This window comes from Psittacula echo, assembly GCF_963264785.1.
Source record: "Psittacula echo genome assembly, chromosome: 1".
Taxonomy (NCBI): Eukaryota; Metazoa; Chordata; class Aves; order Psittaciformes; family Psittacidae; genus Psittacula; species Psittacula echo.
In genome coordinates, this window is record NC_137735.1 from 125,836,937 (window position 1) to 125,856,871 (window position 19,935).

The 19,935-nt window shown below is 38.3% G+C and overlaps 1 protein-coding gene across 1 annotated transcript in view; it reads right to left on the minus strand.

The window, feature by feature from the left end:
• TRHDE (thyrotropin releasing hormone degrading enzyme) overlaps positions 1–19,935 on the minus strand; it is a gene marked incomplete at its 5' end in the record, with an annotated part of 213,568 nt that overhangs the window by 66,400 nt on the left and 127,233 nt on the right. The window contains 2 exons of the mRNA XM_080635365.1: positions 6,848–7,035; positions 8,891–8,956. Coding sequence (XP_080491491.1) covers positions 6,848–7,035; positions 8,891–8,956 — 254 coding nt within the window. The remainder of the gene's footprint in view (positions 1–6,847; positions 7,036–8,890; positions 8,957–19,935) is intronic.

The window sequence follows — 19,935 nt, forward strand, 5'->3', positions numbered from 1 at the left end:
GTACACATAAAGAGAAGGAGCTCCCTGCACTTTTTCACTCTTCTGCAAGAACAAATATTTTAAGTCCATGTCTGACCAGCAAAAAAACTAGTTAAATCAATATCCAGCTGTGTTCACACACAGTTCTGTGCTCCACTAAGGATTCTTGACTTTTTAATCACATTCCTTGATAATTCCATTTTCTCTGTGCCTAACACACTGGTATCTTCCTCTCCTGGAGCCCATTCCCTTCATCATTATTATAGCTGATATAGAGGCACTCAGGTCAGTCAAGATGAACCAGAGTACCACATCTGCTCCCTAGGCAGCAACACAAAAGTTGTTTCTAGTAGAAATGCTGATATAAGCGCAATCTTTCAGGTATGGTAAAGATGAAAGGCGTAACAAGAAAACACTCAAAGGACATGAGAAAATATGAGAAGATATTTCCCAGAGACAGGGGAGCAAATGAGCACTTCTTCTATTTAGATTTTGTTAGCCCTTTTTCCTGAGCTTATTGAACAATATTTGTCAATATTATGGTCCTTTTTATTACATAATTAATACTACATATGCTACATTATTCCTCAGTTGCTCTAAGAAGATCTTAAAGATACTTAAGAGCATTCCCCCTGTGCTCCTAACATTTTGTGTTGTGTTTAACCAGCCCCTCAGCTGACAAGCAGACAGAGTATGTTCCCCATAACTGCCCAAGTGATAATGCCATACAAATGAGGATACACATGGCAATATTAAAAACACAGCTATGCTTTTACTATTCAAATAATTATCAGGAAAGGGACAAGCAAGGCCCTTTTTCCACAAAGCTTGAATAAATGAGCTTTGTGTAGGAAATTCAGAAGAGACTTGAAGGGAAATAAATTCTGCAGTTAATCATTCATCTTGGAGTGGAGTGACTGCTGACTAGCTCTGCTGCTCATTGTAAAGCCTTTCAGTTGTCGTAATTACTACATGGTGTTAGATCCATGGGTCTGTACAGCTCTAGTTTTGCTGGTCATGTCCCTGGTCTGCACCATTAGACTGAATTTTTTCCTAGTCCAGCCACACAAAGAAAGCATAGAGGATCACCACACTACAGCGTGGATGAATACCCTGTCTGTATCCTGGTTTGTACCTCTTCCTTTTTTCTCCTTCCTCACAGCTAGCTGTGTTCAATGCTTAGCAAGACATTTCCCTTTAGGAGATTATAACAAACAAGCAAAGATTAGTTATGGAAACTGCATGCATGATAAGAACACTATACAAGTGAGTACTACCTCAGCAACATGAACTTAATTATTTTGGTAACATTGGAAAGGTTATTTCTCCACTTTTGAAGAGACAAGCTCTGCATATTTTTTAAAGGCAAAACTTAAACCTATAACCAGAAAGCTTTGGTCTGCTCTTCAATACAGTATATAAAAGGTTTATGGATTTCATCAGAACTGATTAGTTTATTGTCTAGACCACAGATTATTTTTCATAAGATTTCTTGTCATATCTGTGAGCCATTCCTGTAATGATGGATGAGACTAGTGCCTTAAAATCATCATTTTCTCTGTCAGCAGGGAAACTCACTGAACCCTGTCAGATGGAATATCACCTCCTCTCCTGCAGCCTCATAATGTAAAGGCATAATCCATTCTCACAGGGGTATACGGGAGTCCAGGATTGAAACTACACATAACTAAAGCATTGTGATTCAGGGGAAGAATATGAATTACACAGTTATTACAGGAGTTTTAAACTTTTGCTTGGATAAGCTGAAATTGCTACTGAAACATTGTACCAACCACAGTCTTCGACATTCAAATCAAAGCCCATGATTTTGGCCCTTCTGAGAAATGGCGTTCCTAGAAACAATGTCTGTCAATGTTAGTTTTATTCTGTCATAAAATGAGAACTATGTATCATGTGAAGCACAAGTGTCAAGTAAAATCTGTATTCAGTTTGCAAAGAATTGAAATTGTGTACCCTGTATAATTTCAGGCCAATTGTTAGAGCTTGGCATGCTGTACAGTTGATTCTATGCAAACAAATCATGGTTTATATATGCATGGCCCTTGAAACACATTTTTTTCTGCAGTTTTAGAGAAAATGAGTCTAACTGTACATAAGATGGGAAAATCAACTATATGTAATCATTCCCTTCTGCAGTAGAATTAAAGACACATACTAATAGACTACACAGAATTAGGAGTAAACCACTGCTAAAGGTATCAACAGTTTTCACTTTTACCACTGATCACATACAAATATCTGCTTACTGCTTCTATATCCCTCTATATGCTTTCAGAGAGAAACACTGAATACACTGGTTCACGTTTCATTTTTAACAGTTAATTGCTGCATATTTAATATGTAGCATAAAGCACAGAGATAGAATTGTTCTGAAGTATTCACTTGCCTCTTTATTTACATTTCTTATATAGCAGATACATCTGAAAGACTTAACTTTGAAATGACTCTAAAGTAAAGCAAAGTTAAATTTCCCCAGAGAGGGTCTGAAGCAGAAGTTTAAACTTCTCATCATTTTGAAGGCAATAGAACTGACGTTTATTGCTGTGCCATGCCAAACTACAGCCCCACCTCTGGATAACTAAAGACTGTATGGCAGATGGATGCTTTAAGAACCTTCCCCAGAGCCTGCCAGTGCATATTGTGTTGCCTGTTTAGATGATAAACTTTCTGGAAAGGCCTGGACCTGTACATTTTTCTGTGTTTTGTGCAGCTTTACTCTTTACGGGGTTTAAAATTATCATCACGATTAATCCATAGATAAACTACACTAAGGAAGCCAATGTTGCTTGCCCTGCAAGAGCATGGCCTTAAATGTGGCATAAATACCATTTGCTCCCCGTTATTTACAGTGCCTATTATGGTTCCCCAGGGAGCCATGCGTCCAAGGCCTAATTCATGGGTCTCACAGGGGAGATGAGCACCAACTTTACTGGACTGCGAATTAGGCCTCTGATAGGTTACACCCCCAAAGCCTGCAGGCTGAGATTATATATGTGTATATATACACCTCTGTGCCTCCCACAACATCTACCCATGCTATCAGGCCTTACTGAATATCAGTAAACCCTTGCCAACTTCCTGACCTACCTGCAGAATCAGTCAAAATACTGCATTAGTGTTGAATGGCCATCAATCCACTGTTTTCATTTCAGTTATCACCCTCCTTTGTGTAGTTGTAGAAAAACTGTCCCCTTTGTAATATATCATAAAAACTTCAATTCTTGCAATGTTAAAAAACAAGGTAATGTATCATGAGTTATCAAATGACTTCACATTACTGTGATTTTCCCTATCTACTGCTTTCACCATAATTGAAGCAATAGTAACTTTTCCAATAGAGAAAAAAAAAAAACACCCCAAAAAAATTAAAAAACAACAGAAATGCAAAAAAAAATATACATATATAATCACCAGGAAAAAAAAAAAAAAAACAAACAAAAACCAAAACTAAGTCATTGCTTGCAGAAAGATTAAATTTATTTTCAGTATTTCAATCTTTTCCTACTTAATTTGGTGGTATGAAAGGACATTTACTGTCATGGAGCCATTGTGCGTACCAGGCCACATGTGACTGTGGGCATTGCACCAACAAATTGTATGGTCATTGTTATAACACTCTATTCACTAATTTATAACTAAACCATAGGACTTAAATATAAATTCCTGTATGACTTTTGAAAGGTGAATGGCACAGATAAGTTTCATCCTTTGTTAAATATATATACAGTTCCTATACACAGTTCCTGTTCTTTGGTATTTATAATTACGTAACATGACTTTCAAATACCTTCAACTGTGAAGCGGCAAATTAGCTCCATCATCTAACTGGCTGAAGCAAACACCCCATCTGTAAAGCCTTCCTTGGATAAAGGACTTCCTTCCCATTTGTGGTTAACAGGACATGAAAGCACAGACTAAAACAAAGGAGGAAGAGAACAGGAAAGAGACTTGCCAAAGGAGATACATATAATATGTATCTATATGTTGTAATATTATATATATCCTTTCTATATTATTATTATATGTATATTATATGTATCTCCTGTACTGTTTGTTGGAACAGTAAATCCCTGGCAGGGCTCAAACTGGTATTTTTTGCTGTGCTTTCTATAGCACTAAATCTGTCTTCCAATGTTTAGAAATCACAATTGCGACAAAATCTCTAAACAAAAGAAAGTCAGTATAACTTGCCCTGCTGGTGTGGAAAACACTACCCTTCCACATATCACAACATACAGTTTGAATTCTGAATTAATGTCACATGAAAATAAAACAAAGTCTAATTTTCATCTGCATTGGGTTTGTGTGGAAAGGTTGCAGTGGGAGCTACAGAGATGGTTTCTGTGAGAAGCTGTCAGAAGCTTCACTCATGTCCAACTGAACTAATGTCTGCTGGCTCCAAGACAGACCACTGGACAAGGCAGAGCCCATCAGTGATGGTGGTAACACCTCTGGGATAATATATTTAAGAAGGGGAAAAAACCCAAACCTGCATAACTGCAGCTGCAGAGAGCAATGAGAATGTGTGAGCGCAAAAGCTCTGCAGACACCCAGATCAGTGCAGAACGAGGGGAGGAGGTGCTCCAGGCACCGCAGCAGATTCCCCTGCAGCCCGTGGTGCAGCCCACGGTGAGTCAGGCTGTGCTCCTGCAGCCCATGGAGGTCCATGGTGGAGCGGATTTTACTTGCAGCCCATGGAGGACCTCATGGCAGTGCAGGTGGATGCACAAAGGAGGCTGTGACCCCATGGGAAGCCCACACTGGAGCAGGCTCTTGGCAGGACCTGTGGCCCTGTGCAGAGAGGAGACCACACTGGAGTAGGTTTGCTGCAGGACTGGTGACCTCAGAGGGGACCCAGGCTGGAGCAGTCTGTGCCTGAAGGTCTGCACTCATGGAAGGGACCCACGCTGGAGCAGTGTGTGAAGAACTGCAGCCTATGGGAAGGACTGCTCCTATTGGAGGGACCCCACACTGGAGCAGGGGAAGAGTGTGAGGAGTCCTTCCCTGAGGGGGAAGGAGCAGCAAAGACAACATGTGATGAACTGACTGCAACCCCAAATTCCCCACCCTGTGCCACCTGGGAGAAGGAGGTAGAGAAAATTGGGAGTGAAGGGAAGCCTGGGAAGAAAGGAGGGGTTTGGAAAGGTGTTTTAAGATTTCTTTTTATTTTCTCATTACCCTACTCTGATTGGATTGGTAATAAATCAAATTAATGTTTCCCCAAGTCAAATCTGTTCTGCCTGTGACAGTAACCAGGTGAGTGATCTCTCCCTGTCCTTATCTCAACCCACAAGCCCTTCATTATATTGTCTCTACCCTGTCCAACTGAGTAGGGGAGTGATAGAGCGACTTTGGTGGGTACCTGGTGTCCAGTCAGAGTCAACCTGTCATATCACCCCTGATATTCCACCTTACAAAGCATTTACATACCTAGTAGTCTTTACTCATGAATTACAGCAGCAGTATTACAATCAATACTGCCTACCTAGCAAATCTATTTAAGAAAGTCTCTAAAGTAATTAAAAGGATTAACATCTCTGTTTTAATCTATAAAAAAACTAATAATCTGTGGTTTTCTGAGTAACCTCTCTCACACTGCACCGAACTGTGAGTCACAAACTCTTCCAACAGTTCACATTCAATTGTTTTATCTCTTTTCGCAAAGGAATTCATTTCAGGCCAGAACGTAAACAGACACTTAGTGCCCTGCTAGCATGTTCCAATACAGCCAGAAAAACAACTATTTACTCTGTGTCATGTTTGAGTTTCATAACATTTATGTTCTGAAAAAGGATAATGAATTCTAAACATTTCCCAATAAAGGTAACTATATTCTTAGGCCTTCCTCAACAGGAATATTCTATGAGTTCCACACATGTCAATCAAATTTTGTTGTAAATTTTAGAATCATAGAATCATAGAATCATAGAATAGTTAGGGTTGGAAAGGACCTTGAGATCATCTAGTTCCAACCCTCCTGCCATGGGCAGATTTAAATCTACTGGACAAACACAGAATACTCAATGGTGACAGTGTGCCCTCTTTCCTGCTGAGCATGAATACATGAACACAGACACTTCTAAGGCTATCTTGTAATTCTCTAGCATTAGTCCTATATTCTTGGCCTTAAAATATGATGCTAAAACTGCTTTAAACAGTAAGATGAGGATTCCTCAGCATCAGGCAGGAATGTCACCTTGTCTCTGCGATGAAGGAGTGTGTGGAGTCATCTGGGAGCAGGAACAAAGCAATCTAAGAAGTGGAAAAAGGTCAGGGGCAGAGATGCCTAAGTGCCTGCTGATTTCAGCCAATATAATGGTCCCCACGGGACCAGTTCAGCTGGCTTCAAAAATGGAACAGATGGAATCCCCTGCTTTGTACAGAGGTCCAGTTCAGCTCTTGACTGCTTTCATAGTCAAGTGAGGTACATGTCAGACACACGGTTACATCTGCATACTTTATCTATGAATATGGAGAGGTCCACTCCAAAGAATTACTTAAAAAGAAGTATCAGACCTTCCAACCACGTTCCAAATTACATCATGGACAAAATCAAAAGAGTAGGAGAGGAAACAGATGTATGATGTAAGATGTACGACAGTCACAGAGGAAACTGTCAGGATGAAAATGGGCACATTAAAAGCTCATCTGGTTCTATTATATAATGACCTTTTCTTCAGTTAACTAGCCTCATCTTTACTGCATTTCAAAGGGAAGAGTCAACACATGCTACTGATACGAAGCAAAGCTCAGAGGTGTCTAAAGAGCCATCATCATAAAAGTACACGCATGAAGCACTTAAACAACCCCAACCTCTTGAAAGATATTAATTGAGAAATGTAAGTACCTGCTGTCTCCGAGGGCAGGATCCTTGGGTTTAGCATCAATATCATAAACAAAACGCTCTTGAGAGATCACTATGACATTGTCTGTAGTTTCATTTCCCAAGATAGTGATGACAGGATAACCCATCTGTAGTGTCCACTGATCCATTACTTGTTGGATATTTACAGATTTTCCAACCCTTTTTAAAGCCTACAGGAAAAAAGAGAAGTTTCAATATGCTGAAGCAATAACATCATCCAACATATAAAACTCTTTTTTTTTTTTTTTGTCCCAGAGACCATAATTAGTTTTTAAATGAACATCACATACACACACATTTACACCCAGTACACATACACTCTACATGATTTAACCAACAGTCTCTGTCCATCTTAAGAGTAAGCATTGAGCAATCTTGCCAGAGAGGAGAAGGACAGTCAGGAAGTCATGTTTCCCACATCATTCAGGCTGTAATAGAAGAAATAACCTGCTTTACAGGGTTTTAACATGAGTCACAGAAATACTGGGTGGCTGTCTCCAAACGATATTCTAGACCAACTAGAGTTAAAAAAGACTCAGTTGATGCAGGGTGCCTACAACTATGCATATTCAAAGGGCCTGATTTTTTAAAGTATACAGCTTCTGTTCTGAGAATCAAATGACTAGTTACTTGAAAATATTGTCCCTCATGCCCAAAGTGAGGCTATGAATACCAAGGTAACCCCAGCTGTTTCATAAACTGCACCTGTCACAACACATGGTGGATTAATATGTTTGTATTTGATACCATATGTCAATAAAAATGCTGGTTTATAAGTGGATTTTCATCTGAAACAAAAAGAGAAACTATGGCATCATGGGAGATGAGACTGGGTATGAGGAGATTGACAGCTATCATTTATTCTTCAGTGACGGAAATATCCCTAACTGCCAAACAGTCCTAGATTACAGACTAAGCAACCTCTCATGAGTACACGAACCCAGCAAGAAGTCTTTGGAACTGAAGCTACAATTGCAATGCATTAGGAACAAAGCAGCTGGCAACAAATATGCTTACAGATGAGGCAAACAAAATTACTAGCCTTAACAATGGACTTAAGCATACAGTATAGCTGTAGTGGTTATACATAATACAGTCTCAGCTTTGTTATATTTTATCAGCTGTGGGTTCTGCTGTTTTTTCAATATTATGCTCATCCCTCTCATGTTCCATCACCCAGAGCTATCCTAAAGGCTTTAACAGAAGAAGACACCAGCTGAGAAGCAAGAAATATTTTTGCAGTGGCACTGAACTTCAAATTAAGACGTAGATTTAAGAGTATGATTATATGTTATATGTCTCAACTCTCATTAACAGTCAATACAGACTCAGTTCAGTTGCCCACACATAGGTGGTTAATGTCATTTGACCTGCCACTTCAAAACAGCACAAATTTCTCCACAGATCTTGTGACAAATCAATTAGATCCACACGAATGTAAGCAAAAATTTTAGGCATGCTTAGCTCACTTTATGAAAATTAAACTCTGCCTTAATAGATCCCTAGAGACCTTTGGGCATAGCAACCAAATGGAGCACGGACATAACAACTGTAAGCCTCTACAGCATGCCAAATGTTATAGTAAGTAGTTATCTGTTTACACCAGACTTCAAAGCTTTAACAGTTTTGTCATTCACACAAATCATAACTTCATACAAAATCACAAACATGCCTGATGTAAATGCCAATGCTCAGCACTTCAATGTACTTTCCACCTTATGAGCCTCTGCATGCTGCTACTGAAGTCAATGATAGCAGATTCCATGAAGTATCTTTTACTGAACATCAGTGACATAGCGCAAGCAAGGAAATAGATTTTAACATAACAAAGAATAGAAATGCTGCAAAAACCATATTTTATTGTTGCCACTAGGTTAACTCAAATGGAATTTCTTTGCATCAATTTTTATATTTGTTTTAGGGTCTGAAGATTTCAGTATGCACTATTCACTCCTAACCTCACCAAGAAAAATAACACAGCAAATTCTTGCTTTTCCCTCAGTGCAATAGATTAAAGCTTTTTACCTTTGATAGTGTGTTCCAGAGATCATTTCTGGCTGCATTGCCATACTTGTGAATGGTTAAATAGTCCTACGGAAATAAAATAAAAATATGAATCAGTATTACTATACACAAGGCAAACAACTAGAGCTGTGAATCACTGTTATTAGAAGTTAAAGCACATCAATATTTGCATTTGTCAAAAATCTAGAAATATACATTATGTTCATCCTAAGGGAGTAAAGAAACAGTTTCTTAACATAGTTTACAATGCAAAGACTGTTGCTAAAAATTTCATTTATGCATTCAATACTCTTCCTTTTTTGCATAAGCCACTCTATAAGCTAAATATTTTGAATATACATTTAAATTACTTGTCTAACCTCAGAAGGGCTTCCTAGGTAATTCTCGGCAATAAAAGGAAAAGCTGCCAAATCACAGTTGCAGTTCCTATTTTAGCAGGTCATTCTGAATCTAGTGCCATAAATTTGCTCACTCGGGTGACAAATACATTTGCTACAAAATATTTAACTGAGCAGTAGCCTACCTGAACTACAAACTCTTATGCAGGCAGATCCCGATGCTTCCATGTCAAAATACATCTTTCTGGCAACTGGGGTTGCAACAGGTTATCACAAATGGTTTCCACAAGAGGGAGTGGTGGAAGAGGGGTGACAGTTACCCAACTCTTGTCCTTGTGCATATGTGTGTTTCCATGACATATGTGACCCAGAGACTGAAGAGGTTATAAACTGAATACTTTCACTTATTCAGCTGCAGTTACAATGACTGAGGGTCCATTCTTCTCCCTTAGCAGCCAGAAAGCCGATCCCTGGTAAGCTACCATCATATTGAATTAACTTCCCAAATTAATAGTATAATCATATGACCAGGTTAGGTCTGGGCCTATCAGGCACAAAAGGCTTCCAATTTTTGTAGAGACAACACTGTTAGTTTCCCACCATTCTGTGTCCCTAAAGAGCAGCTCATTCAATTACAGAAATGAAATTCAGCAATGATTATTTGAATAACATACATTTCAAGCATTTTGATTGGAAGAATTAAGTGAAAAAACACATCAGAGGTTGTAAATCAATGGGTTCTCCTGCATTTGAATTTCTACCATCTCCACTTTACACAATGGCTGGAGACAAACCCTAATTTACAGCACAATGATAAAACTGGGACAAATTTGCTGACTCTGTTATCTGTGCTTTGTGTGAAGTAAGATACTTTGGGAATAATTAGTATTTGGAAAGCAAATTTTCTGATACACAAATTGTAGCACCTGTGACAGATTTAGCTTTTGTCAGCCAACTCATAGTACAAGAAGCAGCAACTCCCATTTAATCACAGGCTAGGAAGGCTAAATGAGAACACTGACTCTGTAAATGCAGTGCAGAGTCTTAACAATGTCATGAGACTAACTTGGAAAAAAAGACAATATTATACAGGCTGCACCTACAGCACACTGTGCTTCCATTTTGTCTGAAAATACAGAATCATTTGAGGCACAGTGAAATATTCAATAGCTTTCAAAGCTGAAGAAGTTGAATTGCAAATTAGAAAGCTAAAATAGGAATAAACAAAAGTGGGACAAAGTAAATAAATAACAACAAATACACTTGTGCATTCTAAGGGGTACTAGAAAATGCTGCATGAATTGGTCCTTCTGAAGAGCTGCTTTCAGAATTGTAACACAGCAAAATAAAACGGGTGGAACACTTGAGGATTTGCTCCATCCAGGCAATAATCCTGTTTACCGATCTACCATTAGACATCAAATTTTACTAATTTTACTTTTACATTTTTGTGTTCTGAAGGACCGCAAAGAGATGAAACGCTTCTGCCTTTTTGGTTTTGATTTTTTTTTTTTCTCTCAAGACACGGACTGGGCAATTTAGATGTGGCTCACTGCTCAGTTAAACAATTTATTACCCTCCAATCTACGTGTGTATTACACAAAGGAAAACAAAAAGAATCCTGTCATTTACCACAAAATAAGAAAACACAATGACATGCTCAACAGATGAGTACAGTCTTGGTACCATACAACTTGATTGTCCACTTTTTCATCATTCATGAATGTTGCATATGCACAGCATCAAACTGGGAGTGTTATTAAACACATACTACACAAAAAGCAGTGCTAAGTGAAAGCTTGCATCAAAATATGTTTCCAATAGTAAATCTAAATTGCAATCCAAAATCTGAGTGCACTTTCTATGCGAACTAAAGGTTACTGAACCAGGTCCCATCAAACTTCCTCATATATCAGTATCCTGTTTTCAATAACCGGTAGCAGATACCTAGAAAGGGTATAAAACAGGACAAGCATACACTGAGACTTCCCGAGCATGCTCTCCCATTATCCAGCACTTCATGGCATGAGGAATCCTGAGCAGATTAGTATCTTTGTATTTAATAGTTACCTTCCATGAGTTTGGCCAGTTGCTTTCTGAACCTATATAAATGCTTAGAATTTGCACACCTTTCAACAAAAGCATTTCCCACTTCAGTGATCAGTGGGGTGAGGATACTTGCTTCAAACATCTGCCCACCTGCTGGTTTCACCTGCTGCTCCCTAATTTTGGCACTAGAAGACACAGTGCATTACCGTTCCCTACTTCAGTCTCCCCAATCCTTTGATGCTTCTACAGATCTGTATCGTCTATGTCTTCATATGAGAGCTTGGGTTTATACTGAGAAAGCCACCAGACACTATGACCCTATCACTCCCAGATATGCTGCAAAGTTACGTTTTCTTGCCAACATACAAGCTTCAAAGCTAGCTAGGGTTACCACAACCCAGCCTGAACTTTCTTCACCAAATTATCAGCCCCTCTTGACTTACCTTTCATGGACAGACACTCAGCTTAAAAAGGAAACAGCTTGTACATATCAGCATCAAATACATCATAGGAAGTATTCAAACAGAAGCCAAACATCTACAATATACCCTGCTTGTCTGTTCTAAGGACGGAACAAGCAGGAACACAATCCATTTTTCCTCCTGAGGACTCATAACTAAGTCTTAAATAGCTTGCAAAGGGGCAGAAGACATGTTCTTATTCACTGTAATTCCCCAGGGAAGGAGAATTAGCCATCCCTTTGCCTTTACATTGAATAGAAAAGAACCAAAGCAAACAGAAGAGATGCAAGACAGAACGAAAAAGGAGGATGGCACTGAAAACACAGGGGCCTGAATCTAAGCTGCACTGAGCACAGCTCCAAAGGAGGTAAAGTGACTTAAAGCCACTTTCTCATAAACACAGATACCCAGAATCATCTGGCTGCAGGGCTGCTTCCCATCATAAACTCGAAATTCTATCACCTACAAGAGCTTTTCCAACAGCTGGAGCATGCTGGAGCGTGAAGATATGCTTCAGTCATTTTCCTTTCAGCTATAACCCTACAGTATACGTGAGGAGAAAAGATGGCAGGAAAACCTCTTTAACAACCCAAGACTCAGGACAGCTCTTCTGTCTACAACTGTCCCTTTCTCCTTCACTGCAATGCCACCTTTAAATTTTTTCTTTGTCATGGAGAAAGTAGAAGGAGAGTTCACAGATCCTGGTACAGTGTCACTCATAATCAGACACACACACAAAAGTGATCATTTTGGTTTACATTTTCAGCAATTCTCTTGTAATAATATTCTTAACATCTTGGCATTAAAAAAATGAAGCCACTCTTTGGCAAAAGGAATAAGAGTATGATCTCTTCCATTCTATAAATAATAATAATAAAAAAATCAATGTGTTTTTCTGACATGTGTTTTAGTAATTTTTAACATAAAATAGATTTTTTTTTAAATCCAGAACCTGTCATTGCCATGAAAACAAAGTCCAATTACTGCACAACCAAAACCTAAGATCTTGAAAAAACCCAACAGATTTAGACTATGATCTAAAGTTTTGTCAACTAGCAATCTTAATCACCCCTAAAAAATTAAAAGGCTTAATGCTTTTCATATTATTTTATTACCTGAATATAGAAGCAGATAACTTGACCTATCTATAGTAGAAATACAGTAGAAGTGCTACAGGCTTTTGAAAGATGCTTTCAGTAATGCTGTATTGATTAAGCTTGCAGGCCTTTTATTGTACTAGAGTTTTTTAAGAAAAAGAGATTATTTAGAAGGAAAAAGTCTTTTATCCCTTTGCAATTCTAGTTCTGTCAGTATTGCTAGAGACTGAGCCTCTTGGTTTAAAAAAAATGAACTATCCCCACTATCCAAACATGATAACTCTCACAACTAATAAAAGGTAGTGACTGATAAATGCACAGAGGTTTAACAAGGGGAAATAAGTCTCCAAACATGTATCTTATTTTCAGGAGAGACTTCAGATCTATAACCAGGAACTGAAACATCAATTCTAAGACCAAACTCCTTCCTCAGTTTATCTGTATGAAGTTGATTACTTGTCAGAAGGAGCAGCTCACGACTTATACAAGCGGTGCTGAGATGTGAACCAGATTAACATTGAGTAACTTTTTCTCCTAAAGATAGCTGAGAAATCCCACTACATAAGATGAGTGAGGAAAAGTAGTAAAATATGGCATCAAATTCTTGTGGCTACATTGCTCTGAATGCCCTCATTGCTCAGTGATAAGGAACCAGTAGCCTTGCTCTACCTCTCTCTTTTGTATTTCACTTCTACTCCTGGTGCACATCCTCCTCCCTTCAGCCGACAGTATGTTCTTGTCGAACAGTTTTATACAAGACTGTTGCAACTCATCAAAGATTTAAAGCTACTAATAAAAATATTTAGTTCAGGTGGAAATCAGGCTTTAAGGCTCTGGCTATCGAATCCAGCATGCTTGTTTTCCCAGAAATTTGTATATTTAATCTTAAGCAACCAGCCACCAGCCACCAGACGCACTGACTACAACATGCCACCCTTTTTACCCCCTTTCCTTTACACTGCTAACATCAAAGCTTCTACCACATATTATCTTGATGTTACCTAACATTCAAATGAAAAAATCTTGGGTGAGGGTCAGAGGGAAGAAGGTACTACATATGTTTGCAATGGTGCGTGACAAACGAGACGCAGTGAAACACTGATAAAGCATTACCAGCAAGCTACAAAGGAGTGAAGATTCCTGTAAGTGAGTGATCCTACTGAACAGAAAAGCTAAAACAGCCAACTAGGTTTGCAGTATTTGTCAGCTGTAAAACAGGCCAACCCTTGAGAGAGAAAGAGCCTTAAGGAAGTGATCGTCCTCTTGGCTGGGCAGTCAGAGAAGCAGTAGAGTACAAAATAGGAGTAGGTAAATTCACCTTAGCAGTCATGGTAAACATTGTGCAAGGCAAATTAGATGGAGGTTAACTCTATTTGCGTCAGAATCAATTTGTACCACTGAGTCAAGCTGCAGAGCTATCTCCAAATTGAAAGAACAGCTGTGATCAGACCACTTATCAAAGCAGTACTGCTAAGCCAGCTAAGAAAAAACTTGAGAACAGATTTTTTCCATGTGAGGTAAGCCAAGAAACTTCTTCACCTTCTGCATCAGTTTTACTAAGAGTGCCCAAAACTTCCAGGCAGTCTTGTCAGAAACTGCCAACCTAGACAATACTCTAAAGTCATTCAACATACTCGAACTTTCATGAGTGAGCTCTACCAGAGGATCAAAAATGTTGATATCCTTCCTTCCCTTAATCTACTATTGCATTAAAATGTGTTCCTCCAACAAAAAATTAAGTCGCTGTCTGGTCAACAAGCCAAGAATTAAACTTACAAAGCATTTCAACCTACAATAACAAAAACCAGCATCAAAATTATGTTGAAACAGCAAACCGATAAGGAGTATAAGACCATGCCTGCAGCAGAGATAACCTCCACCTAGTACTAAAATTATCACATCTGGTTTATATACAGACAAAGCATCAAATGCATTCCCGTATCTCCCTTTAGCTAATCATTTTGGTGGTACAGCCAAAGTACCTTCCACAATGTCTGCTCCTCCTTGTCCCCATCCCCCTGTTTCTGAGGCTACCTGGCAAACCAGATCTCTGAAATGACCTGTATGGGATGTAAATCTCTCATTCTGCACCAAGGACACCCTACCTTCCTTGATCAAGTTACCAAAAAGGACCTCAAACTCTTCCACTGGTACAAATGAAGTGGTGCTGGGTGGCAATGCATGGATGGGAACAAGCACCTGGAGGCAGCATTGTGGAAAACAGAAGGGTGATTTCCTAAGCCAGTGTCCTGTCCAAGTATGTGGCAAGTATTATGAAAGAGACCAGACAGAAACACAGTGGTGGTGTGGTGGTGTCAGAATACAGTTAAGAGAAAGATGACCCATGTATTACATTTAAGGTAAACAAAAAGTTTATTTTGTAGACCATTTCTCTAAAAGTGATACTCAAATGTTCTTTTCAACTAATGGTTGACGGTATCATTCCTCCTCAATAGGCTAAGTAGACTAGTTAACTTCATTAAACTTTATGTATGGACACTGTCATTTAAAACTGAAGTAGACTAAACTCAGTGACTTCAAGTCACAATGAAAATGCTATCATGAATTAAGTAAATGAAATAACAATTAACTTCAGTTTTAAGTTCACACATGGGGCTATAATGAGGTTTAACTAATCCAATTACAATTCACACCATCAGCTACTTTGAACTTTTGTGTGTCCCTGTATAAACACAGCTTAAATCTTGTTTACTTGGCATTAAAAATAAAACTCTGAACTAGAATTTTACACCACTTTGAACAATCAAAGAATATAGCTACTAAGGATAATATTATTTTTTTTTTCCTTCCATATTTTTAATAATTCTACACAGGAGCTACCTGTTGAATCCCTTCCAGATAGACATTTATTGGCTTCCATATTTTAAGTGATTAGTAATTCTATCTGCCTCTTCATTCTTTGAAAGTGGTGACCCTGTAAGATGCCCAGGCCTGGCAAATAGGACTGTGGGATTTTTAATTTATTTAATCTTCTCTAAATCTTTTTTGTCTTTTTCTTTAAATAATAACCCATAAGAATTATTTTATCTGCTCCACATATAATCACACTTTCTCAATATCTAATTTATCCAGCCTGTATTTTTACCATTAGCTGCAATAAGCAATTAAAAATTCTTGAGAGCAAGTAACACTTTCAGTGTTCCAAATAATTTTACTGTGGTACCACAGGAAAGCAGTATTTAAAATGTTCACTATCAGGAACATGTTAGCTATATTCTAGATTTAAACTCCCAAACAGGTAAAAAGAAGTTACAAAAAAGCCTGAGTGGTGTGCAACATACTTCAGAAGCACCATGCAAATACTTCAGCTGTGTTTTGCCTTCTCTTTGGGCTGCTATCTTAGTCAATGCCTAAAGTCCTAGGGAAGGAAATCAGTGGAATCCCACCAACGTATACCAGATGGAATTCCAGCCTTTTATTTTCAAAAGGTATACTTAGCTTTTTTAAACGCAACAGTGATACAATGCTCACAATCAGGAGCAACTGGAAAATATCCACTGTCATCATGTCATATCTGCAATTAAATCATTACATGCAAACAGCAAGCTATAACTACTAATCAGGAAGAGTGACACTGGAACCATACATGGAAATAAATCTTAATTTTCTCTAGAGCCAATGGTGCTGAATAAACCACACAATTATAGTATATTACTTTGTCCTTTTTCCTTTGCAACTCATAATCGTCCCATATGCTCTAACAATAACCAGATCAGCAGAATTGATATTTCTGGCATTATATGGGTTAATGGGATTGTTAGCATCGATTTCAGTCGGAGAAGAATTAGGACAATGTTAAAAGTATGTCATCCATGGTGTTGGAAGTGTACCATTCATTTAGAGGATGTAGATACGATTTCTGTCCTGTCTCAAACAAAACAACATCCAGTGTGCCATCCAGAATGCTGAGACATAAGAGAAACCAGTAGGGGAAAGGAAGAGGCAAGAGCCATCATTAAGTCAATGGGTCTGCTTTCTTTGAGTTACTTGCTTCTTGTTGATAAAAGAGCAGTACTGCAAAAATAGAAATAACCCAACTGAAATCAATATGGCCCTGTCATTTTCATTCCAACACGAGAAAAGAATGAAACCTCAAAAAACAATAAAAAACACAATTTTTGCAATTAATACATCTTCTGCATTGCAACTCAATGAATCCAATGTGAATGAGGCATCTAAAACAGATTCAAAATATGCACTCAGACAAATTCCCAGCTACTTTAAAATATATTCTGCTTTGCTGGGAATCCCTATTAAAAGATCAGAATTATTAAATGGAGAGGTTTATTTCCCTTGTAAAGTTCACCTTCAACTATCAGGTATTAGCACGAAGAGGACAGAAGTTCCATTTTGAAACACAACAGCAGTTGCAGTGTGGTGGCAAAACAGTTTGCATGCAAAGTCTAAAGGAAACAGTTAGTGGGATTGCAGAGTTATTGCCTCATAGAGTCTGATGGTATCTGCTGTGCAGTGAGACACCTGGTAGTATATTAAGCTTAGCTTTAAAGAAAAATGTATTTGACATATTATTTGGTAGTGGTAGTGAACTACTGAGCTAAGAACAAACCTTACAGAAATAAAGCACTCTTTGAAATTGAACTGCATATATTTGACTGAATTTGTACATTAATTTTAGTTCTGCCTTGTGTGGTTGTATAATACTTTTGAACCTAAACCCAGATATTGCTCAATAAATATATTTTTAATGCACACAAAAAATGATGGAATGTTTTCTATAGATATTTTGATGGCACCTGCTAATTGTGACAGGTTGGCTGCTCATTCCTCTGCATTAATTTTAACTATGCCCAGGGGTTGCTAACCAGGCAAAAAATCTCTGCTGTACTTTCTTGTAATACTCTTTTTCTGTAGAAGCCCCAGAATTGGAAAGAAATTAATGTTACTTACTATGGAAAAGGTCACCTTAAACCACTTGAGAAAACTTATTTTAAATATGATTACATGTCACTGTATCTAGTCCATAATGACCTGCAACATTCCTACAGTAACAATGAATAACAGATAGGAAAGCAGTCACAGTGAAGCTTCAACTTTGCCTACAAGTTATTTGTTGCTCATATCAATTGAGAAGATTTTTCTCATGGCGTAAAAGACAATACAGTCACTAAAGCTGTATTTAATTTTGCAAAACGAAGACACCTTAAAAATCATTAGCATTTACATCTGGCTATATGCTATTGTGTCTACCTAGCTACAGTAAGTGAACTTTAAATGTATGTAGAGAAAGAAAGGAAGAGTCAGAGGATGAGGGAGGAGAAGGAGTAGCAGAAAGAGAAAGAGAAAAAGAATAAAGTTTTGATGACAGCATGCTTCATCCAGTAGGGACTCAGCTTTTTTCCCAATGTCCTCTCTTGGCCTGAACAGAAGTAGATTTATTTCATTTCTGACATGTATTAAGTGTTAAGTAGAAGTTCAATCTTGCAGTCTTTGTGCTGGAAATATCCCCACTGACTTCTAAATAGCTAATGGAAATTTTGATTGCACGAGGATGGCAGAATTGCACACAAAATGTGGACTTCCAGTGCCATGTAAAGTCCATTGTGCTAGCTCATAGCAACAGAGGTACAGTTGTTACTGAGATCAGGAAAACAGTATAATTTTATTCCAAAAGAAAACATTTTCTTAAGTAGATAATCAACCCACTGACGCTATCTGAGAATTCATACAGATCATTCTTCCTTTTAATAATTTCTATAATAAAGTGTAGGAGAAAATAGTCATAACTGAATTTCACACGCAACTAAATAAGAAGCTTACTGAAAGCACACGAAGTGAAGTATCTGTAGTATGACTGATGTAGCACTGTAACATTGTAACATTATGCAACATCGTCATAAATGGCATCCTGCTCTGAGGAATCAGACTTAACAAGTGAAGTAAATCGTGTTTTTCTTACTAATTGTTTTTGGTTTTGTAAGAAGCTTTAGCAACAAAGCGATAAAGCAACACTTGATCCTAGCTTAAGGAGAGCATGACTTCCTCCTAGTTGAGGCAACACTGACTGTAACCTTGCTCTGAAACGTGGGCACCAGGGACATCACCAGCTATCAAGGCTCAGCAGCACCTACCATTATCAATCCTTGTAACTCTCCCTGCTGGGACTCCCGATGTGGCCAAAATGTAACTGTTAGAGCTGAAATCCTTATCTTCAAAAAGTCAATCTCAGACTGAATTCATATTCAAAATTTCAGTCAAAACCAGAAAGAAAACATGAAAAAATACCATATTTTACCTTTTCTTTTCACTCTTTGAAAAGCTTTGCTGTCCCCACACAATTGGAGCACAGGTCTAAAGGTCAGAAGGAAAGTGATCTTGTTTCAGGAACATGCTTTTTCCTAGTTCTGGTCAACTTTAGATGACCTAGCAGCTAGCGAGTCTCTGTCTCCGTGAACCAACAGCTCACAGCTGCTTAAGCTTTGAGGAAGGTTAGAGTCCTGAAGTAAGAAGCAAAGAACCTGTGTCTCCGTTCTCTTAGCAATTCCCAACAACTGGGGAAAAAGGCTATCTGATCCAAACATTCCAGAGACAAAAAAGCAGAGTAGAAGGGAGGGAAAGGAGTTAGTATAACCAAACGGGAATATTCTGCTAATATGACACTTCAGGAAAAAGCTCTCTCTGCACAGCACCTATGTTAAATTGGACAAAACCCCCCACTGGTTATAACAGGTGGTGGCTGTCAGTGTGGGTGCATTACATTCAGCCCTGTGGTCTGACATGTAGCAGAGCTAGACTTTTGTGACTGAACATGATGTTAAGTCTGTTCTGAATATCCGAAATAGTTCATAATCCTAAATACTTTGACAGAACATTTTCTTGGGTTTCAAAACAGATAACAAAACTTCATGGATCTTTTTCATTTTAATCACACTGGTCTAATTTCCACCCAGATGTGCACTACTCTCATTGATTTATTTAAAGCAACACTAATTGTATGATCAACATTTTCTGGATGCCTACCTTGGTGCCACTAGAAGCTGAGCTGCAGCCACACTGAGCACTCAGAGCTGATGACGAAGCCAGTGGAAGCTGTGCTTTGAACACATAAAATTTTGTGAGCC